This window comes from Heteronotia binoei, chromosome 15, assembly GCF_032191835.1.
Source record: "Heteronotia binoei isolate CCM8104 ecotype False Entrance Well chromosome 15, APGP_CSIRO_Hbin_v1, whole genome shotgun sequence".
In the NCBI taxonomy this organism is placed as follows: Eukaryota; Metazoa; Chordata; class Lepidosauria; order Squamata; family Gekkonidae; genus Heteronotia; species Heteronotia binoei.
The window spans coordinates 4,407,062-4,430,124 of NC_083237.1; the positions used below are offsets into that span (position 1 = coordinate 4,407,062).

The 23,063-nt window shown below is 52.7% G+C and overlaps 2 protein-coding genes across 3 annotated transcripts in view; one reads left to right on the plus strand and one right to left on the minus strand.

Moving 5' to 3' along the window:
- Window positions 1–249: 249 nt before the first annotated feature.
- TRAPPC1 (trafficking protein particle complex subunit 1) lies at window positions 250–13,857 on the minus strand. 2 transcript variants are annotated; one of them, XM_060255445.1, is made up of 5 exons: window positions 13,786–13,857; window positions 9,976–10,074; window positions 9,291–9,361; window positions 7,456–7,594; window positions 250–1,056 (listed from the first exon to the last, which is right to left on the minus strand). In XM_060255445.1, the coding sequence occupies exons 2-5, from the start codon at window positions 10,072–10,074 to the stop codon at window positions 928–930; spliced, it is 438 nt and encodes a 145-aa protein (XP_060111428.1). In that variant the 5' UTR covers window positions 13,786–13,857; the 3' UTR covers window positions 250–927. The 2 variants fall into 2 exon arrangements, with proteins under 2 accessions (XP_060111428.1, XP_060111427.1); XM_060255444.1 differs by lacking the exon at window positions 13,786–13,857 and adding an exon at window positions 13,395–13,550.
- Window positions 13,858–16,189: 2,332 nt separating this feature from the next.
- Window positions 16,190–23,063, plus strand: part of CNTROB (centrobin, centriole duplication and spindle assembly protein) — a 45,996-nt gene continuing 39,122 nt past the window's right edge. Inside the window, 4 exon segments of the mRNA XM_060255957.1 lie at window positions 16,190–16,588; window positions 16,671–16,764; window positions 18,707–18,785; window positions 21,460–21,625. Of these exon segments, the coding sequence (XP_060111940.1) occupies window positions 16,247–16,588; window positions 16,671–16,764; window positions 18,707–18,785; window positions 21,460–21,625 (681 nt within the window). The 5' untranslated portion in view covers window positions 16,190–16,246.

A 23,063-nucleotide genomic window follows, 5' to 3' on the forward strand; every position in this document is an offset into this window, starting at 1 on the left:
TGGTACTGATACAGCTTTGACCGACCGTGCATCTCTCGGCTAGGGGACTGGGGGGAGGGGAGACAGGACGACCGAGGCGCTTCCAGCCTTTGCAAGCCAGAAGAGGTCCGCCGGCGACGGCAACTGGGCAGGAAGGCTCAGCTGGCTGCCCAGTAATGCTTGGCAAATCCATAGCGACACCCTCTCCCGCCAATCCCCACAGGAGATCGCGATTATGCGAGGCCAATCAGAGGTCGCGTCAAGATCCCCGATGCAACGCTGCTCTTTAATTCAAGCAAGCCTTAAATTAAAGTTGGGGTGGGGGGAAGGTGTGGATTGTTTTCAGACTTCTGGAGCCCCTACCCGGTAGTGGAAATTAGGCATCCAACTGCTAATCCAACTTTTTGTGAAATCCGTCGGCCTGCGGCTGCTGCATTTCTTTGTGTCCACGTAGCCCCCAGGGGCGTGAAGATGTTGCGGCCACGCTGGCTGAGCAGTGAACTGGAAAAACAGAAGGAGCTGGCTATAAATAGAAGGGGTTTCTTTCCCGGTTTGGGGCGGGGGGGGGAGAGGGAAAGCGGAAAGGCAGAAAACCTCTAGAAATACAAAGAAACAAGTCTGGCTGGCAAAGGACGGTGGGTAAGAAGGGGAGAAGCAGCCCAGCAAATGACAGAATGGCTGTCGGGGGTCACAAAGACAATAGATACTGAGCCAAAAAAAACAAAATCCACTTGGGGAGCTCTGGAGCGTCTTGAGGTGGGAGAGAAAAACACGAGTTGACTCCCGCTGAAATTTATCCAACTGCGACTTCTTACCCAGGCAGCAAGTGGAGGAGACGCCGTTCAAATGCCGCATCGTCCCTTAGAGAAACTGCCCCCGCTCACCGTCAGTCAACAGCCCACAGGCATAATGGGAAACGCAGTCCTCAGAACGCAAAGGGCGAAAGCCTCAGCCGGCCCGAGCGGAGAAAAACGGCAGGCTGCGGACGAAGGTGTCCAGCTTGCTGCAGAAGAGCTCGCTCTGGATGGGCTCGCTCAAGCCGCACAGGGGGTTCTTGACCACGTACTCCACGTAGATCTGGAAAGGGAAGAAGGAGCCGTGAGAGAAAAGCGAATAAAATAAATGCCCCCCCACCGGCCCCTTTTGTCTGCTCCAGAAAGCTGGGGACAGAAATCTGCCTCCCAAAGTAGTACTCTCATTTTGACCGCTTGGAGCTCTTTAGCTTGGAGAAATGTGGAATTAGGGGTGACATGATAGAGGTTCACAAGATTCTGTATGGGATGGAGAAAGTAGAGAAAGAAGTCCTTTTCTCCCTTTCTCACAGTACAAGAACTCGTGGGCATTCAATGAAATTGCTGAGCAGTCAGGTTAGAATGGATAAAAGGAAGTCCTTCTTCACCCAAAGGGTGATTAACATGTGGAATTCACTGCCACAGGAAGTAGTGGCGGCTACAAGCATAGCCAGCTTCAAGAGGGGATTGGATAAAAATATGGAGCAGAGGTCCATCAGTGGCTATTAGCCACATCATATTGTTGGAACTCTCTGTCTGGGGCAGTGATGCTCTGTATTCTTGGTACTTAGGGGGGCACACAGTGGGAGGGCTTCTAGTGTCCTGGCCCCACTGGTGGACTTCCTGAGTGCACCTGGGTTTTTCTGGCCACTGTGTGACACAGAGTGTTGGACTGGATGGGCCATTAGCCTGATCCAATATGGCTTCTCTTATGTTCTTATGTGACACAGAGTGTTGGACTGGATGGGCCATTGGCCTGATCCAACACGGCATCTCTTATGTTCTTATGTGACACAGAGTGTTGGACTGGATGGGCCACTGGCCTTATCCAACATGGCTTCTCTTAGGTTCTTATGTGACACAGAGTGTTGGACTGGAGGGGCCTTTGGCCTGATCCAACATGGCTTCTCTTATGTTCTTATGTGACACAGAGTGTTGGACTGGATGGGCCACTGGCCTGATCTAACATGGCTTCTCTGATGTTCTTATGTGACACAGAGTGTTGGACTGGATGGGCTACTGGCCTGATCCAACATGGCTTCTCTATGTTCTTATGTGACACAGAGTGTTGGACTGGATGGGCCATTGGCCTGATCCAACATGGCTTCTCTATGTTCTTATGTGACACAGAGTGTTGGACTGGATGGCCCATTGGCCTGATCCAACATGGCTTCTCTTATGTTCTTATGTGACACAGAGTGTTGGACTGGATGGGTCATTGGCCTGATCCAACGTGGCTTCTCTTAAATTCTTATGTGACACAGAGTGTTGGACTGGATGGGCCATTGGCCTGATCCAACATGGCTTCTCTTATGTTCTTATGTGACAGAGTGTTGGACTGGATGGGTCATTGGCCTGATCCAACGTGGCTTCTCTTATGTTCTTATGTGACACGGAGTGTTGGACTGGATGGGTCATTGGCCTGATCCAACGTGGCTTCTCTTAAGTTCTTATGTGACACGGAGTGTTAGACTGGATGGGCCATTGGCCTGACCCAACATGGCTTCTCTTATGTGACACAGAGTGTTGGACTGGATGGGCCATTGGCCGGATCCAACATGGCTTCTCTTAACGTTCTTCTGACCTCCACGAATTCTGTGCTTGTTTGATTCTTGCTAATCCTGCCACCCCCCCCCCCCCCGTGCCCACAGTGCCACGGGAAGGAGAACACCTGCAGCTGCCCCCTTGGAGGTGGAAACATGCCCTGGAAGTCCTACCAGCAGAAGTTTGTGCTTGGATTCTTTTTCAGCTGGCACCCTGGCCCTTGAACTGAATGTTCCTGCCCAGGGCTCACTTTGGCCTTCCCAAAGCCTACAGCGACAAGGTCCAGATGGGATACTCCAGCTTGGTCAGAGGTATCTGGGCCACCAGCCTTCTCCGCAGAGAGAAAGAGGACTTCCTCTCCAGACAGCCGAACTGCAATATAGTCTCTTAGCAACTAGCTGAATGTCATCTTCCTTGTGAATGGAAACAGGAAATGTGCTCACGTAAATACACAAAGCTGCCTTCTACTTGGTCCTTCAAAGCCAACACTGTCTACTCAGACTGGCAGTAGCTCTCCAGGGTCTCTGGAAGAGGTTTTTCCATCTCCTTCTACCTGATCACATACATGAGCACATGACATTGCCTTCGACTGAATCAGACCTTTGGTCCATCCAAGGCAGTCCTGTCTATTCAGAATGGCAGTGGTTCTCCAGGGTCTGAAGCTGGGGTCTTTCACATCACCTCCTATCGGATCCCTTTAACTGGAGATGCCGGGGATTGAACCTGGGACCTTCTGCATACCAAACAGATGCTCTGCCACTGAGCCGCCCAGTGATATTTGCCCCTGCACAAACACATGTACATATGAACACATGAAGCTGCCTTCTACTGAATCACACCCCCCCTCGGACCTGGGACCTTCTGCTTACCAAGCAGATACTCTACCACTGAGCCACCATCCCTCCCTTAAAACCAGGTTCAAATGAACATATGAAGCTGCCTTCTATTGAATCAGCCCCTCGGTCCATCAAAGTCACTATTGTCTACTCAGACTGGCAGCAGCTCTCCAGGGTCTCAAGCTGAGGTTTTTCATACCTATTTGCCTGGACCCTTTTTAGTTGGAGATACTGGGATTGAACCTGGGACCTCCTGTTTACCAAGCAGATGCTCTACTACTGAGTGACGATCCCTCCCCAACATATTAAACTGCCTTCTACTGAACCAGACCCTTGGTTCATCAAAGTCAGTATTGCCTACTCAGACTGGCAGCGGCTCTCCAGGGTCTCAAGCTGAGGTTTTTCACGCCTCTTTGCCTGGACTCTTTTTAGTTGGAGATGCCGGGGATTGAGCCTGGGACCTTCTGCTTACCAAGCAGATGCTCTATCACTCAGCCACCATCCCTCCCTTAAAACCAGGTTCAAATGAACATATGAAGCTGCCTTCTATTGAATCAGCCCCTCAGTCCATCAAAGTCAGTATTGTCTACTCAGACTGGCAGCGGCTCTCCAGGGTCTCAAACTGAGGTTTTTCACACCTATTTGCCTGGACCCTTTTAGCTGGAGATGCCAGGATTGAACCTGGGACCTTCTGCTTACCAGGCAGATGCTCTACCACTGAGCCACCATCCCTCCCCTGACCAGCAGTGGCTCTCCAGGGTCTCAAGCTGAGGTTCTTCACTCCTACTTGCCTGGACCCTTTTTAGTTGGAGATGCCGGGGATTGAACCTGGGACCTCCTGCTTCCCAAGCAGATGCTCTACCCCTGAGCCACCGTCCCTCCCCAAGAGTTGCCTTGTACTGAATCAGCTCATTAAGGTCAGCAGACTGGAGCAGCCCTCCGCGGTCTAGGACAGTGGTCTTTCACATCACTGACTCCCTGTTCCTTTTGACTGGAGATTTCGGGGATTGAACCCAGGACCTCCTGAGTACAAAGCGGAGGCTCTTCAAGGGAGCCACAGGACCTCTAGAGGTGTGTGACAAGCACACTGTCCAGAATACCTCTCCCCCCAGAGTGCCTGCGCGTGCCACAAATGGCCTTTGTTGGTGCAAACGCAGGCTGATTTGAATTTCTTTACCTGCTCAAAAGCATCAAGCAAAGCAAGCGTTCGTGAGCAGCAGTGGCCGCTGCATCCTGCCCTCCACAGTTCCCTGCCAAACCGGTGGGTTGTTACAGCCTGCTTGCACAGTCAAAAAAAAGACCAGGGCGACTGAACCGTCCAATCTCAGGTCAGCTGTTTTTAGAGCCTCGGCTTGGCCGCCGAGGGTGTTCCTTTTGGGAGATGCCTGCGGTTGCAGACGGTGGTCACGAAGAGGAGTTCGGCTGCTGGCACTGCCCTGGCCACAGCGGGCTAATCAAACTGTCCTGTCCTTGCTAGCAAAGGACACCGGGATGTTTCTTTTTAAGGGGGAAATTGCTGTCTGCGCAGTGACAGGCTTGGCCGGAGGGGACCTTTCACCAAGCTTAAAGGACAGGCTGCCAAATGACAATCTCCCGCTCTCCCGTCAACTATGCAAAATGGAATTGTTCACGTGGGCTTTTTTTTTTTGCATAGGTCAAAAAGGACGGTGCAGTCATGAAATGAGTTCAGAAAGTTGCAATGCTAAAAGGAACTGTGGTCTGTACTGCCTAACGCTTTAAGTGCGCTCCAAACCACATGGGTTCTGCACACGACATGAACCAAGTTTAAAAAATCAGGCTTTGTTTCAGCGCTGTTTTGAGATCTCTGCTTGGTTCCAGATTTTTGGCAATCCGAATCCTGCGGTGTTGCTTACTGGGTGTCCCATCCTGTGTGCTGTTCTTGACTTAAGCTGTAATCCACCTTCAGCCTCAGCCAGAAAGAACTAAAGTAAACCAGTCTCTCACTGGCTGACTCACCCACATTCTACGAACATAAAAAGAGCTTCACTGGATCAGAACAGTGGTCCATCTAGTCCAGCCTCCTGTCTCACACAGTGGCCAACCAGTTCCTCTGGAGGGCCAACAACACGGCATAGAGGCCAAGGCCTTCCCCTGAGAAGAACATCAGAAGAGCCCTGCTGGATCAGTCCAGTGAGGGTCCATCTAGTCCAGCCTCCTGTTTCACACAGCAGCCAACCAGTTCCCCTGGAGGGCCAGGGCAGAGGCCGAGGCCTTCCCCTGAGAAGAACATCAGAAGAGCCCTGCTGGGTCAGGCCAGTGAGGATCCATCCAATCCAGCCTCCAGTCTCACACAGTGGCCAGCCAGTTCGGCTGGAGGGCCAACAACAGGGCAGAGAGGACGAGGCCTTCCCCTGAGAAGAACATCAGAAGAGTCCTGCTGGGTCAGACACTGACCATCTAGTCCAGCATCCAGTCTCACACAGTGGCCAGCCAGGTCCTCTGGAGAGCCAACAACAGGGCAGAGTAGCCAAGCTCTTCCCCTGAGAAGAGCATCAGAAGAGCCCTGCTGGGTCAGACCAGGGAGGGTCCATCTAGTCCAGCCTCCTGTCTCACACAGAGGCCAGCCAGTTCTTCTGAAGGGCCAACAACAGGGCAGAGAGGCCGAGGCCTTCCCCTGAGAAGAACCTCAGAAGACCCCTGCTGGGTCAGACCAGTGAGGGTCCATCTAGTCCAGCCTCCTGTCTCACACAGTGGCCACCCAGTCTCTCTGGAGAGCCAACAACAGGGCAGAGAGGCTTAGACCTTCCCCTGAGAAGAACCTCAGAAGACCCCTGCTGGGTCAGACCAGTGAGGGTCCATCTAGTCCAGCCTCCTGTCTCACACAGTGGCCACCCAGTCTCTCTGGAGAGCCAACAACAGGGCAGAGAGGCTGAGACCTTCCCCTGAGAAGAACCTCAGAAGACCCCTGCTGGGTCAGACCAGTGAGGGTCCATCTAGTCCAGCCTCCTGTCTCACCCAGTGGCCACCCAGTCTCTCTGGAGAGCCAACAACAGGGCAGAGAGGCTGAGACCTTCCCCTGAGAAGAACCTCAGAAGACCCCTGCTGGGTCAGACCAGTGAGGGTCCATCTAGTCCAGCCTCCTGTCTCACCCAGTGGCCACCCAGTCTCTCTGGAGAGCCAACAACAGGGCAGAGAGGCCGAGGCCTTCCCCTGAGAAGAATCTCAGAAGACCCCTGCTGGGTCAGACCAGTGAGGGTCCATCTAGTCCAGCCTCCTGTCTCACCCAGTGGCCACCCAGTCTCTCTGGAGAGCCAACAACAGGGCAGAGAGGCCGAGGCCTTCCCCTGAGAAGAACCTCAGAAGACCCCTGCTGGGTCAGACCAGTGAGGGTCCATCTAGTCCAGCCTCCTGTCTCACCCAGTGGCCACCCAGTCTCTCTGGAGAGCCAACAACAGGGCAGAGAGGCCGAGGCCTTCCCCTGAGAAGAACCTCAGAAGACCCCTGCTGGGTCAGACCAGTGAGGGTCCATCTAGTCCAGCCTCCTGTCTCACACAGTGGCCACCCAGTCTCTCTGGAGAGCCAACAACAGGGCAGAGAGGCCGAGGCCTTCCCCTGAGAAGAACCTCAGAAGACCCCTGCTGGGTCAGACCAGTGAGGGTCCATCTAGTCCAGCCTCCTGTCTCACACAGTGGCCACCCAGTCTCTCTGGAGGGCCAACAACAGGGCAGAGAGGCCCAGGCCTTCCCTTGGTGTTGCCTCCTGGCTTTCGGATTCAGAGGATAAGTGCCTCTGAATGAGGAGGTTCCCCCTCAGCCGCCATGGCTAGTAGTCACTGACAGACGTCTCCTCCATGAATCTGTCTGACCCCTTTTAAGGCTCTTTATTCCTGTGGCCCTCGCTACACCCGCTGGCAGAACATTCCGCGACCCAGTCGCTCTCCGTGTCAAGCCGCATTTCCTTTCGTCCGTCCTGCAACTCTGCCCACCAGCTTCACGGGAGTCCCAGCATCCGTGTCCCAACTGACTCCCACCTCCCGACGTGCGCCTGAACGTGGGAGCTCCGTCCCGGATCCTGCCCCGGCAGAGGGGCCTGACTCCGCCCACACCGGCCCCGCCCCCACTCACGTAGCTGTAGATCTGGTGCAGCACGTCCCGGATGTTGCCCACCCCTAAGTCTGTGTTCATCACCACCTTGAGGCCAGTGGGAGTCTCGTAATAGTGGAGCTTGTATTTGCTCGTCTGGAAGGAGAGGAAGCCGTCTTTCCTGGGGCGTGGCGGTTAAGGAGAGCAAAAGGAGCCGGCGAGCCTCCCTCCCCTCGCCCTGGAGTTTCCTATAAAGCTTCCGGTCTTTTTCTAAAACACATTTTTATTTAGTGACATATGGAGGAGCCACTACAAATAAGTTAGTTAACCGGGTTTGATTCCCCACTCCTCCACTTGCAGCTGCTGGAATGGCCTTGGGTCAGCCAGAGCTCTCTTATCTGGGAGAACCGGGTTTGATTTCCCACTCCTCCACTTGCACCTGCTGGAATGGCCTTGGGTCAGCCAGAGCTCTCTTATCTGGGAGAACCGGGTTTGATTCCCCACGACTCCACTTGCACCTGCTGGATTGGGCTTGGGTCAGCCAGAGCTCTCTTATCTGGGAGAACCGGGTTTGATTCCCCACTCCTCCACTTGCAGCTGCTGGAATGGCCTTGGGTCAGCCAGAGGTCTCTTATCTGGGAGAACCGGGTTTGATTCCCCACTCCTCCACTTGCAGCTGCTGGAATGGCCTTGGGTCAGCCACAGCTCTCTTATCTGGGAGAACCGGGTTTGATTCCTCACTCCTCCACTTGCACCTGCTGGAATGGCCTTGGGTCAGCTGGAGCTCTGGCAGAGGTTGTCCTTGAAAGGGCAGCTGCTGTGAGAGCCCTCTCCAGCCCCACCCTCCTCACAGGGTGTCTGTTGTGGGGGAGGAAGGGAAGGTGATTGTAAGAGAGCCTGTTTAGTGTAGTGGTTAAGTGCGTGGACGCTTATCTGGGAGAACCGGGTTTGATTCCCCACTTCTCCGCTTGCAGCTGCTGGAATGGTCTTGGGTCAGCCAGAGCTCTCACAGAGGTTGTCCTTGAAAGGGCAGCTGCTGTGAGAGCCCTTTCCAGCCCTACCCACCTCACAGGGTATCTGTTGTGGGGGAGGAAGGGAAGGTGATTGTAAGAGAGCCTGTTTAGTGTAGTGGTTAAGTGCGTGGACGCTTATCTGGGAGAACCGGGTTTGATTCCCCACTCCTCCGCTTGCAGCTGCTGGAATGGCCTTGGGTCAGCCATAGCTCTCGTAGGAGTTGTCCTCGAAAGGGCAGCTGCTGTAAGAGCTCTCTCAGCCCCACTCACCTCACAGGGTGTCTGTTGTGAGGGAGAAAGATACAGGAGATTGTGAGCTGCTCTGAGACTCTGAGCTTCGGAGTGGAGGGCAGGATATAAATCCAATATCATCATCATCATCATGATGGCTAGTAGCCACTGATAGATGTATCCGCCACAGAATCTGCTTAAATCCTCTTTTAAAAGTATTTATTCCTATGGCCCTCACTACATCCTCTGACATGGAATCCCACATTTTACTCACTCTCTGTGTCAAGAAGCATTCCCTTTGGTCTGCCCCGAACCTACTGGCCACCAGCTCCATTGGATGCCCTCAAGTTCTAGTATTTGGGGAGAGGGAGAGAAAGTTATTTGCCGACTGTCTCATCCCCAGACATAATTGTATAATTGTCCTTGATAGGGCAGCTTCTGTGAGAGCACTCTCGGACCCACCCGCCTCACAGGGTGCCTGTTGTGGGCGAGGAAGGGAAAGGAGATTGTGAGCTGCTCTGCTTCTTATCGTCAGTGGCTATTTCCTATCATCAGTGGCTATTAGCCACAGTATGTATATATATATATATTGTGAGACCCTCATCTCTACTGTCCTTGAGGCAAAAAGGATACATATCCAGCGGGCTCATCTTGCTGACGAAAGAGCGAATGGAAAAGAGCATGCCGTACATCAGCTTGTACTCCTGCAGGTAAAAGTGAACCAAAGAGACAGAGGGGAGGGAAAGCGTGAAATTAAAAAGATGAGGACTCATTCACTACTCTCTGGCGCCACCGTGTGGCCGGTCGCACTGTGACGCTCAATGCAACATTTCTTGCTGGATTGGTTACTTTGGCCACTGTGCACCCCCCTCCAAGCACCAAGAATACAGAGCATCCCTGCCCCAGACACAGAGTCCCAACAATACGCTGTGGCTAAGAGCCACTGATGGACCTCTGCTCCAGATGTTGAAAGAATTTAATGTTTTGAACTTATCTCACGGCAGAAAGTTAGGTGCACATGTAACAGCTAACCGCTTCCATATTCACTCAGTTGCATTCCGCCTTAATTTTGTCACTGGCTTTGCCAGCGACACTACCCTGTCTTGCAATAAATGCTAATCACAATGAAATGCAGAGTCGTTATTACTGAAGAGAGCCATAGACCTGACGGAAGGCTTTTTCGCTCAGCCACAGCCTGTCCTGCACGGGAAGCAACACAGCCGGGCAAAGGCCCAGAATAAAAGGCAGCACACAGAGGGGCTTTCCATTCAGCGAGCGAGTCTGAGCTCTACCCCACCCTTCCCGGCCAGAGCCTCACCTCCTCTTTGGAAATGCCAGCTTGCTTCTTCCGATTCCACTCGCTATAGTGAAGGCAGACACCATTGCGGTCGAAGAGGTACAAGTTGTGGACCGTCATCTGGAATATAAGAGAAAGAATACTCAGCAGGCATAAGAACATAAGAGAAGCCATGTTGGATCAGGCCAATGGCCCATCCAGTCCAACACTCTGTGTCACACAGTGGCCAATATATGTGTGTGTGTGTATACACACACACACACACACACACACACACACATATATATATACACACTGTGGCTAATAGCCACTGATGGACCTCTGCTCCATATTTTTATCTAATCCCCACTTAAAGATGCCTATTCTTGTAGCCGCCCCCACCTCCTGTGGCAGTGAATTCCATGTGTTAATCACCCTTTGGGTGAAGAAGTACTTCCTTTTATCTGTTTTAACCTGCCTGCTCAGCAATTTCATTGAATGCCCACGAGTTCTTGTATTGTGAGAAAGGAAGAAAAGGACTTCTTTCTCTGCTTTCTCCATCCCATGCATAATCTTGTCAACCTCTATCATGTCACCCCGCAGTCGATGTTTCTCCAAGCTAAAGAACCCCAAGCGTTTTAACTTTTCTTCATAGGGAAAGTGTTTCAAACCCTTAATCATCCTAGTTGCCCTTTTCTGCACTTTTTCCAGTGCTATAATATCCTTTTTGAGGTGCGGTGACCAGAATTGCACACAGTATTCCAAATGAGACCACAAGGATGGAATCACTTTACTCCATGAAGAGCGAAGAGAAGGAACCCATCTTAGGCCTTTTTTAATATTTCCAGCCCTCTAAGGCACTCAGGGCAGTCGGAAAGAATTCCAGCAAGGCAAGTTAGGTTAAGAGAATCAGTAGGCCAGCGTGGCCAAACCACATATGGATCTCTTACACCTACTGTGTGGCTCTCGAAGCCACACTTGGAGAACCACACTGTCAGCCAGCTTGGAGAAAGCATTTGTCTCTTTAAATCTTTTTATCTACCTATCACTTTATCTACCTCCAAGCTGGCTGAATTTGCACAGCCAGAGAGATTGCAAAGGCCTACTCAGGTCCTCATAAGAACCTAAGAGAAGCCATGTTGGATCAGGCCAATGGCCCCTCCAGTCCAACACTCTGTGTCACATAAGAACACAAGAGAAGCCATGCTGGGTCAGGCCAATGGCCCCTCCAGTCCAACACTCTTTGTCACATAAGAACACAAGAGAAGCCCTGTTGGATCAGGCCAATGGCCCCTCCAGTCCAACACTCTGAGTCACATAAGAACATAAGAGAAGCCATATTGGATCAGGCCAATGGCCCCTCCAGTCCAACACTCTGAGTCACATAAGAACAGCCATATTGGATCAGGCCAATGGCCCCTCCAGTCCAACACTCTGGGTCACACAGTGGCAAAACGCCCCCTCAAGTGCCATCAGGAGGTCTACCAGTGGGGCCAGGACACTAGAAGCCCTCCCACTGTGCCCCCCCAAACATCAAGAATCCAGAGCATCACTGCCTCAGACAGAGAGTTCCATCAATACTCTGCGGCTAAGACCCACTGATGGCCCTCTGCTCCATATGTTGATCCAATCCCCTCTTGAAGTTGTCTATGCTTGTAGCCGCCACCACCTCCTGTGGCAGTGAATTCCTCATGTTAATCACCCTTTGGGTGAAGAAGGACTTCATTTATCCGTTCTAACTGGACTGCTCAGCAATTTCATGGAGTGCTCACGAGTTCTTGTATTGTGAGAAAGGGGGAAAAGTACTTCTTTCTCTACCTTCTCTATCCCATGCATAATCTTGTAAACCTCGATCATGTCCTCACTGGGAAAAAAGCCCCACATTCTCAAACTAGTTGGTGGACACCAGTCTTCCCTCTAAGCTGAGTTAGCATGAGCTAGCTCACAAATTTTCAGCCTCCAGCTCACACTTTTTTGTCTTAGCTCAGGAAAAATGGCCCTGAAGGTAAAGGTAGTCCCCTGTGCAAGCACCAGACATTTCCAACTCTGGGGTGACGCTTCTTTCACAACGTTTTCACGAAAGACTTTTGACGGGGTGGTTTGCCATTGCCTTCCCCAGTCATCTACACTTTCCCCCCAGCAAGCTGGGGACTCCTTTGACCGACCTCGGAAGGATGGAAGGCTGAGTCAACCTGGAGCCGACTGCATATATTCCGCCCATTCCCCCATGGGGGACTCAGAGCGGAGTACAGCAAATAGAAACAAAATCATAATACAACCAAGGACAACATTCGTCAACAAAACAGCAGTATGCAGTAAAATTTGTTAATTTTACTGCGTACTGCTGTTTTGTTCGCATGCTCATGCTACTCAGATCAAAGGTTTGCTCAATTTGTTAATTTTACTGCATACTGCTGTTTTGTTGCTTTCGCATGCTCATGCGACTCAGATCAATTTGTTAATTTTACTATTAATTTTACTATCAATTTGTTAATTTTACTATTCTGCCATTGTACCATTTTACCTTCTAAACCACTGCCTACCAGATCATTTCACTTCCCTGTCATTGGTTCTTAAATCTGTACCATGTTGCATTCTGGGCCACTGCCTACCAGCTCTGTGTAGCTCTGCTCACTGTGCTGGATTCTTTGCCTGATGAAGTGTGCTTAAGAGAGCACAGAAAAGCTCACGTTCTCAATAAAAACGGCTTGGTCTTAAAGGTGAACATAAGAAGCTGCCTTATACTGAATCAGACCCTGGGTCCATCCAAGTCAGTACTGTCTACTCAGACTGGCAGAGGCTCTCCAGGGTCTCAAGCTGAGGTTTTTCACACCTATTTGCCTGGACCCTTTTTTGGAGATGCCAGGGATTGAACCTGGGACCTCCTGCTTCCCAAGCAGATGCTCTGCCTCTGAGCCACCGTCCCTCCCCTGACCAGCAGTGGCTCTCCAGGGTCTCCAGCTGAGGTTTTTCACGCCTACTTGCTTGGACCCTTTTTAGTTGGAGATGCTGGGGATTGAACCTGGGACCTCCTGCTTACCAGGAAGATGCTGTACCACTGAGCCACCGTCTCTCCCCTGACCAGCAGTGGCTCTCCAGGGTCTCCAGCTGAGGTTTTCCACACCTATTTGCCTGGACCCTTTTTAGTTGGAGATGCCGGGGATTGAACCTGGGACCTTCTGCTTCCCAAGCAGATGCTCTACCACTGAGCCACCGTCCCTCCCCTAACTCTGACTCTGGCCTATCATTCATGAGCCCCATTTCTGAGCCGGGCCCGCCTACTCCAGGCCTCCCCCAAGACCATTTCCCCTGGGATGCCCGGGGAGAGCAGCGAGACCAGGGCGAGGCGGCCTGCAAGCCAGAGCTCGCAGCCCCCGGCTTCCCCCCACCCCCTTCAGCCTCTCCCTCCCTCCCCGCCCCCCGCGCAGGCCTTCCTCGCAGAGGCACCAAAGCCGCCTCACCTTCGCCCCGTCTCTATGACAACCGCTCGGAGCCTCCGAACTCGCCCTACTTCCGGGCGGAAAAAAGAAGGCGGGAGTCTAATGACGTCTGGGTCGCCGATTTGCCCCCGTCGCGCGCTTTCCTCCCAGAGAAACCCCGCCCACCCCGTCGCCGTCAGTTTCTCCGGCGCGAGCTCGCTTTTCCCGGCCGCCCGGGGCGCGCGTGCGCATCTTTCTCCCCCCCCCTCCCTCAAGCAACATGGCGGCAGCGGCCTCACGGCGCTCCAGCTCCAGGCGGACTGCCAGGAGTCGCGCCGCGCGGAGGCAATGAGTAAGGCGCCAGGAGGAAGGCCCTGAGGAGGCCCAGGAGGGCGAGCGAAGGCGCCAGCGGGTGGGAGGAGCCGGGATTTACCTCAGGCGCAGGTGAGGGGGCGGTGGGGCCTGGTCCTAGCCGGGGGAATTGTGGGTTACCTGGGCTGGAGTGAGGAGCGGGGTGAGGGAGCCAGGGGGTGGAGCTTAGGCGGTGATGGGCGGGGCTAGGGGGAGGGGTGGGGCTTAGACAGAGATGGGCGGGGCTAGATGGAGGGGTGGAGCTTAGGGAGAGATGGGTGGGGCTAGGAATTTCAAAATAATTGGGTCTCAGGAGGAATGGGGGGGCTATTTGGGAGGGGGATTCTGGGAATATCCACCTTCCATCTGGGACAGGGAAGAAGATGGGGTGAGAGTTTTGGGTTGCCACTTCTAGGTTAGAAAATTCCTGGAGATTTTTTTGGGGGGAGGGGATGCAGAGCCTCTGGAGGGGGGGAACACAGCATTGATGTGGCCATAATAATAATAATAATAATAATAATAATAATAATAATAATAATAATAATAATAATAATAATATTTTATTTATATTCTGCCCTCCCCGCCGCAGCAGGCTCAGGGTGGCTCACAAAATATGGCATAAATACAAGGTTACAATAATAAAACATTACATCATACAATATACCAGGGGTGGGCAACGGTAGCTCTCCAGATGTTTTCCCCCTACAACTCTCATCAGCCCCAGCCATTGGCCATGGGAGTTGTAGGCAAAAAACATCTGGAGAGCTACCGTTGCCCACCCCTGGTATAGAACAGTGGCCTCCAACCATTTTGGCACCAGGGACCAGTTTTGTGGAAGACAATTTTTCCACGGACTGGTGGGGGTGGGGGCGCTGAGGTTTTTGCCACCCCAGGCCCACACCCCATCCCTGCCCCCTCCATGGCAGTCTTTAAATGAGGAGCAGGCGAAGGTCTCTGCCTCACAGGCCACGGACTGGTACTGGTCTGCAGCCTGAGAGTTGGGAACCCCCGCTGTAGAGTCCCCCCCTCCAAACCAGCCCTTTTCTCCAGGTCATTCCAGATAGGTCTCAGCATTGGTCTGAAATCTTTTTAAAGCACCTAATAACGTTGTCTTAAATTGTTGATATGTCTTTTGCCTTTTATAATTGTATTTACATTGTTTTACTACGACTTTCAGCCGCCCAGAGTCCGCTCGTGGAGTGGGCGCCACGTAAATATAAGATAAATGAAGAAATCGAATAAAGTTAAGAGTCCCGTGGCACCTTTAAGACCAACAAATACCTGACCTGCCGTCAATTTGTTTTTAATTTGATTTTGCACTGTTTGTACTTGTGGTTCGTCTGGATGTTGATTGGTGGCCAGTTGACTTGGTTGGATCATGATTTTGATTATTATCTTGGCTGTGATCCTGAAAGCTAATCTGTTTATTGAAATAAACTTGTTTTTTTATTTTTTTTAAAGTTTTATTCTAGGTAGGTGGAAAAAGGAAAGGTCCCCCTGTGCAAACACCAGTTGTTTCCAACTCTGGGGTGACATTGCTTTCACAATGTTTTCACGGCAGACTTTTGATGGGGTGGTTTGCCATTGCCTTCCCCAGTCATCTACGCTTTCCCCCCAGCAAGCTGGGGACTCATTTGACTGACCTCGGAAGGATGGAAGGCTGAGTCGACCTCGAGCTGGCTACCTGAACCAGCTTTCGCTGGGATCAAACTCAGGTCGTGAGCAGAGAGTTCAGATCACAGTACTGCAGTACTGCTGATTTACCACTCTGCGCCACGGGGTCGCTATATACAGCAAGGAAAGGAAAGGACAAGCACCAGTTGTTTCCGACTCTGGGGTGACGTTGCTTTCACAACGTTTTCACGGCAGACTTTTGACGGGGTGGTTTGCCATTGCCTTCCCCAGTCATCTACACTTCCCCCCCCAAAAAAAGCTGGGGACTCATTTGACCGACCTTTGAAGGCTGAGTCAACCTCGAGCCGGCTACCTGAAAACCCAGCTTCTGCCGGGGATCGAACTCGGGTCGTAGCAGAGCTTAGGACTGCAGCTTTAACACTCTGTGCCGTGGGGCTCTTATATCAAAGTAGGAGCGTGCACACAAAAGCTCATAACTTTAAGGCCAACTTGGTTGATCTTAGAGGTGCCATTGGACGCTAACTTTATTCTTTCCTCCCAGGGAACTGATCTCTGTGTTCTGGAGATCAGTTGTAGTTCCAGGAGGTCTTCAGGCCCTACGAGGTGGTGATCGACCCTAGGGGGGCGCTCAGCTTCCTCTGGGTCTCCGCGAGGCTCACTTTCCTTCCCCTTGTCATTTAAGGCCAGCTGGGTCTCCTTGTCCTTCTTCCCAGGGCATCTGCTTGGAACCTCTTCTCCTCGTCACCCTGGACAGAGCAGCATGTCTGAATCCACCTTGGCTCTCCTGGGAAGAACCCAACATCAAGGGATACAAAGATGACGCCAGGCTTCTGAATGCAGGACTCTTGCTGCCTTGCTGAGCGGGGGCAGGGGGGAAGCACTGGACCCCTTCTTCCTCCCTTTTCTCAATGGCGGAGAAGAGCGCGTGCCGAACCTTGAACTCTTCCATCCACAGTGAGGACCTGTTGAGCGACATGGAACTCCTGCCCGCCTCCGTGCCCACCACCCCAGCGCAGCCAGTGCCCCGTTCCCAGCCGGCCAGCCCCTTCACTTCCAAAGTGACCACTCAGCTGTACGCTTCTCTGCACCAGAGCCGGCAAGCCGAGGCTCAGGCGCGCTCCCATCTGGAGGCCCAGCGCAGTTTGAACCTGGCCAGAGAAGCTGAGGCTCTTGAAGTAGACTTGGATACCTTGGCAGAGGAGCTGAGCCACAGGTTGTCCGCTGGCGTGGAGGCCAGTGCTTACAGGAAGGTGAGGAAAGGGAGACTCGGGAGCTGGGGAGAGCCAGGATGCTTGAGCGCCCGTTACAACTTGATCTCTTTCCTTGCTGCAGAGTGGTGCTACCGAGTCCCGCCACATCTCGGAGATGGAGAACGTGCGCTGCCACTTACAGAGGATGCTCCGTAGCTCCAGGGAGCCTGCGCATGGTGAGCGGTGGGCAGAGAAGGAGGGAGAGGTCTCTTCTGCGAGGAGGAATCAGAAAGCTCCTTGCTGCTGCAGAGGACAGGGAAAACAGACCTTCCCTCCCCTGCAAGCAAGGGCCCTTTGGCTGGCTTCCCCTGTATAGCTTAGAAGAAAAAGAAGAAGAAGATATTGGATTTATATCCCGCCCTCCACTCCGAAGAGTCTCAGAGCGGCTCACAATCTCCTTTACCTTCCTCCCCCACAACAGACACACTGTGAAGTAGATGAAGCTATTGGATTTATATCCCGCCATCCACTCTGCAGAGTCTCAGAGCCGCTCACAATCTCCTTTCCCTTCCTCCCCCACAACAGACACCCTGTGAGGTAGATGAAGATATTGGATTTATATTCCGCCCTCCACTCCGAAGAGTCTCAGAGCGGCTCACAATCTCCTTTCCCTTCCTCCCCCACAACAGACACCCTGTGAGGTAGATGAAGATATTGGATTTATATCCCGCCCTCCACTCCGAAGAGTCTCAGAGTGGCTCACAATCTCCTTTCCCTTCCTCCCCCACAACAGACACCCTGTGAGGTAGATGAAGATATTGGATTTATATCCTGCCCTCCACTCCGAAGAGTCTCAGAGTGGCTCACAATCTCCTTTCCCTTCCTCCCCCACAACAGACACCCTGTGAGGTGGGTGGGGCTGGAGAGGGCTCTCACAGCAGCTGCCCATTCAAGGACAACCTCTGCCGGAGCTATGGCTGACCCAAGGTCATGCAAGCAGGTGCAAGTGGAGGGGAATCAAACCCAGAGTGTCTGTTGTGGGGGAGGAAGGGAAAAGAGATTGTGAGACACTCTGAGACTCTTCAGAGTGGAGGGCGGGATATAAATCCAGTATCTTCATCTACCTCACAGGGTGTCTGTTGTGGGGAAGGAAGGTGAAGGAGATTGTGAGCCGCTCTGAGACTCTTCGGAGTGGAGGGCGGGATATAAATCTAATATCTTCATCTACCTCACAGGGTGTCTGTTATGGGGGAGGAAGGGAAAGGAGATTGTGAGCCGCTCTGAGACTCTACGGAGTGGAGGGCGGGATATAAATCCAATATCTTCATCTACCTCACAGGGTGTCTGTTGTGGGGGAGGAAGGGAATGGAGATTGTGAACCACTCTGAGACTCTTTAGAATGGAAGGCGGGATATAAATCCAATTTCTTCTTCTTCTTCCTTGCTTCGTATCCCACATTTAGCCCATCTAACATGACCGATTTGCAGCACAACGGCCCTGACGTCTCGATACAAACAGGCTGCATTTGGAGATGAGGGGCAGAAATGTTTCCACAGAAAGATAGAGCAGAATTTAAAAAAAAAAAAAATCTGGAAGCTTTTACCCTGCATCTTTCAAAGGCTTTCGCGGGCTGATAGAACAATAAACGGGTCTGTCCTTAAGGTGCCCTGAACCATTTCCTTTTGTCCCCCACATCGTTTGCCTGTGACTACCTGCTGCAGCGGTGACCACCTGCGCTTGCTGCTGAAATACCAGCTTTGGCGGTTTGCCAGGGCCCTGGGAATAAATCCTGCCTTCTGCTTGAGCGCACTTGCTCTTCCCTCTGCGCTGCCTCCCCCCCATTCACCAGCTTCAAGCCCACCAGATTCTAGGCCTCTTGGGATAAAGCGCTCAGCTTGCAACAAAACAATCTGACAGCCCTGAAGGGTTTGCTTTGTTCTAAACAGACCAGCCTGCTGGGTGCAGCAGGAGGCAGGGGAGAGCCCTTTCGGGTCCAAGCGTTCATTTTGAAATCCTGAATCTGCTCTCCAGCACCCCTCTAAAGCCCCCCTAGATGCTGCCTGGCTGCTGCGGCAGGCAGCCGGTCATCTCCCGGCGCTAGAGGAAGAGAGGCAAGTCCCTGCATCCCCCGAAGCTGCGCCTAAATGACAGACAGCCGTTCCCCTTCTCTGCCTGCAGGGGACAGCCTGGCTGCAGGAACCTTCGAGCGGAAAGACGACGACTCGTTCGAGAGCGACAGCACAGCTGCCCTCCTCAAGTAAGAGCGCCACGGTGGCCTGCCCTGGCCTCCTGCGAGGGGTTTCTTGCCTGGGTCTCCAGGGCCAGACATTTTCAGAGAACAGCTAGGGGGAGGGACGGTGGCTCAGTGGTAGAGCATCTGCTTGGTAAGCAGAAGGTCCCAGGTTCAGTCCCCGGCATCTCCAACTAAAAAGGGTCCAGGGAAATAGGTGTGAAAAACCTCAGCTTGAGACCCTGGAGAGCCGCTGCCAATCTGAGTAGACAATACTGACTTTGATGGACCCAGGGTCTGATTCAGTATAAGGCAGCTTCGTATGTTCATATTAGGGGAGGGACAGTGGCTCAGTGGCAGAGCATCTGCTTGGTAAGCAGAAGGTCCCAGGTTCAGTCCCCGGCATCTCCAACTAAAAAGGGTCCAGGCAAATAGGCATGAAAAACCTCAGCTTGAGACCCTGGAGAGCCACTGCTGGTCAGTGGAGGGACAGTCTCAGTGGTTGAGCATCTGCTTGGTAAGCAGAAGGTCCCAGGTTCGATCCCCAGCATCTCCAACTAAAAGGGTCTAGGCAATTAGGTGTGGAAAACCTCAGCTTGAGACCCTGGAGAGCCGCTGCCAGTCTGAGTAGACAATACTGACTTTGATGGACCCAGGGTCTGATTCAGTATAAGGCAGCTTCATATGTCCATTTGAGGAGCACTCGAGATCAGGATTATTAGGCATAAGCATTTGAGAGACAAAGCTCTCTTCATCAGATACAAGTAGCAATGGCGATCCCTCCGTCCCGAAGGTGGGAGAGATGTGGTCAAAAAGGGAGTCAGGACGCAGAGGCAGGATGCAAAATAATCCATTTGATCGGGGGGAGGGGGGGGAGATGCTTAGGGCTGGGTAGGAGATCTCCTGAACAGGCAGCGAGGTGAATTTCAGGGGCCAGGGAGAGGTTGAGGCTGCCTCATTGACGCTTTGAGTTATCCTTGAGATGACCACCCTGAAGCCAAGTCTCGGGCTCATGACCCTCCAGCTGCTGTGAAAGAAAGACTGATGCACCTCTCTGTTGTCTAGGAAAGTTTTGTCTGGGGGGTGGAGTTCACAGTTCTCTAAAGAATTACAGAAACACCCATCTCTTTCCACATGTCCCTGGAGCCAGCTTTGGTAATCAGGTAACCATTTGTCGGCTCTTCCACCAGTTAGGGTGGCCCGTCTGGCATCAACCGCAGCCTGGGCCTTTTCAATCAGTTTTAGTTTATTTAGGTTGAATAGCCCATAGACTAGAGGTGGCCAAACTTGTTTAACATAAGAGCTATACTGATTAAATGTCAGACGTTTGAGAGCTACAAGATGTGAACAGAGAGCCAGAAGGAAGGAAGTCAAATAGATGGCGGGGAGGGAGGGGTAGAAAGAAAGCAACTTTTAAAATGCTTTTTCCAATCTGCCAGCTGGCTTGGCTTGGAGAAATGCTTTAAGGTGGTGAGGTGGGCTTCGAGAGCCACACAATGTGCGTGAAAGAGCCACGTAGGGCTCTTGAGCCACAGTTTGGCCACCTCTGCCATGCATCGTAACATTTTAAGAACTTAAAAAGACAGTAAAACAAAACTTTGCCGCGTCCACGATGCAACTTTGGCAGCGGCTGCTCAGAAGCGGTCTCAATCTTGCTGCTATCAGAAAAAGATGAGCGTTTCTTTTGCTGCTGCATAACTTGGGACAGTAGAAGAAAACCCGACACGGCGAGTCGCGTTCTCTCAAAGGGCGCTCACAGTAGGCCTTTCGTGGCCCTTTCCATCGTGGCTCCGGCTCTGTGGGAGGGGCTCCCCGAAGAGGGGGCGGGCCCTCCTTGGTTGCCAGGGCCTTGGGGGGAGTTTGAGGTGGCTGGGACCCGTTAAGCAGGGAAGGGAAGCCTTGGGTTTTGATTTTTGAATCTTGAGGGTTACTGCAAAATATTGTTATCGGCTTTAAACCACAAGGAAAAACGGGATATAAATATTTTCGTGAAATATGATACGGGGGGGTGGAGGAGAGGTGGCCAAAACAGGAGTCTCAATGACGCTGCGATGGGGCCAACTGTGCTGTATATAAAACAGGGTAGCCGATGGTAGCTCTCCAGATGTTTTTTTGCCTACAACTCCCATCAGCCCCAGCCAGCATGGGAGTCGTAGGCAAAAAAAACATCTGGAGAGCTACCATTGGCCACCCCTGCTGTATAGAGTTATGCCGTTACGCTGACAATTACTGGCTCCCAGCTCTTTAATTCAGGCATATCCTGCCTTTCTCCCCTGTGGGGATCGATACTCCCTCTAAGCTGTGGAGAGTCTTGTGAGCAAAAATTCTACTTTGTGAGCTGCTGGCTATGAGTTGCTGGCATTAAAGTTCCATTTTACACATGGAACAAGGAGGGGCCGCATAGTCTATCTGTATATGGCAGGGGTGGCCAACGGTAGCTCTCCAGATGTTTTTTTGCCTACGACTCCCATCAGCCCTAGCCAGCTGATGGGAGTCGTAGGCAAAAAACATCTGGAGAGCTACCGTTGGCCACCCCTGATATAAAAGCTGCCCTAGATGTAGGAGCAGGGATGGGTTTTGGTCTCTGCCCTGCATTTATGAAACAGGAGCAGGAGAACAGGGGCGACGGGAAGGTGGAGGAACGGGGGGTGGTTTCGAGGGAGCCCCCGGTGCTCTGTTCACACGCTCTCGTTTGCCGCAGCGCCCGGCCCCTGCAAGAAGCCTCCCCGCCCGGATCCGTGGCACGCTTTGAGGAGCTGTTCCCTCGCTACTCGAGCCTTCACCTGGGCCAGGCCCGCGAGCCTTCGTCCTACGCCGACCCCCACTTCCTGAAGGACTGCTTGGACAAGGAGCAGGCCCGGCGTAAGGTGAGAGGTGCCAGGCAGCCGTCTTGCAGGGGACTGTGGGAGGGGGGAGCTGGCCAGGCGAGGACTTTGCTGCTGTTTCTTCTCCTGGGAATTTCCTGCCTTGCGCAGGAGGTTGGACTACATGACCCTGGAGATCCCAAACTGAGAGTCAGTTTGGCGTCGTGGTGAAGTGTGTGGACTCTTATCTGGGAGAACGGGGTTTGATTCCCCACTCCTCCACTTGCACCTGCTGGAATGGCCTTGGGTTTGCCATAGCTCTTGCAGGAGTTGTCCTTGAAAGGGCACCTGCTGTGAGAGCCCTCTCCAGCCCCACCCACCTCCCAGGGTGTCTGTTGTGGGGGTGGAAGGTAAAGGAGATTGTGAGCCACTCTGAGTGGAGGACGGGATATAAATCCAATGTCGTCTTCTTCTTCTTCTCGCTTTCACCAGCGGGACACCCTCACTTTCTGCCTCCAAAGCAGCTGACCCCATTCTTCTTTCCTCCTTCCTTCCAAAGAACCAGTTTGGTGTAGTGGTGTGGACTCTTATCTGGGAGAACCAGGTTTGATTCCCCACTCCTCCACTTGCAACTGCTAGAATGGCCTTGAGTCAGTCATAGCTCTGGCAGAAGTTGTCCTTGAAAGGGCAGCTTCTGTCAGAGCTCTCTCAGCCCCACCCACCTCACAGGGTGTCTGTTGTGGGGGGGAGAAGATGTAGGAGATTGTAAGCCACTCTGAGTCCCTGTCCTTGAAATGGCAGCTGCTGTGAGGGTCCTCTCAGCCCCAGCTGCCTCACAGGGTGTCTGTTGTGGGGGGAGAAGATGTCGGAGATTGTAAACCACTCTGAGTCACTGATGCAGAGAGATGGGTGGGATATAAATCCAATGTCGTCGTCGTCTTCTCGCTTTCAGTAGCGGGACACCCTCGCTTTTTGCCTTCAAAGCAGGTGACCTCATTCTTCTTTCCTCCTTCCTTCCAGACAACCACTTCGGTGTAGATGTTAAGTGTGTGGACTCTTATCTGGGAGAACCGGGTTCGATTCCCCACTCCTCCACTTGCAGCTGCTGGCATGGCCTTGGGTCAGCCAGAGCTCTCTTATCTGGGAGAACCGGGTTTGATTCCCCACTCCCCCACTTGCAGCTGCTGGAATGGCCTTGGGTCAGCCATAGCTCTGGCAGGAGTTGTCCTTGAAAGGGCAGCTGCTGTGAGAGCCCTCTCAGCCCCACCCACCTCACAGGGTGTCTGTTGTGGGGGGGAGAAGATATAGGAGATTGTAAGCCGCTTTGAGTCTCTGATTCAGAGAGAAGGGCGGGGCATAAATCTGCAGTCTTCTTCTTCTGAGTCTCTGATTGCTGTCGCTGGCTCAGGCCTGGCTTGTTTGAGGCGTCCTTCCCTGGGGAAACGCCCCACGGAGCGTAGTGTCTGCTCAAAACAGACCTTTATGCACCGGCTTTGCACTG

Excerpts from the sequence above, each read along its gene's own strand:
- TRAPPC1 (XM_060255445.1), bottom strand. The coding sequence starts at position 10,074 with ATGACGGTCCACAACTTGTACCTCTTCGACCGCAATGGTGTCTGCCTT. Across the intron at positions 9,362-9,975 it reads CTGGCATTTCCAAAGAGGAG|GAGTACAAGCTGATGTACGG; the intron begins GTGAGGCTCTGG and ends TTTTACCTGCAG. Across the intron at positions 1,057-7,455 it reads TGCACCAGATCTACAGCTAC|ATCTACGTGGAGTACGTGGT; the intron begins GTGAGTGGGGGC and ends TTCCCTTTCCAG.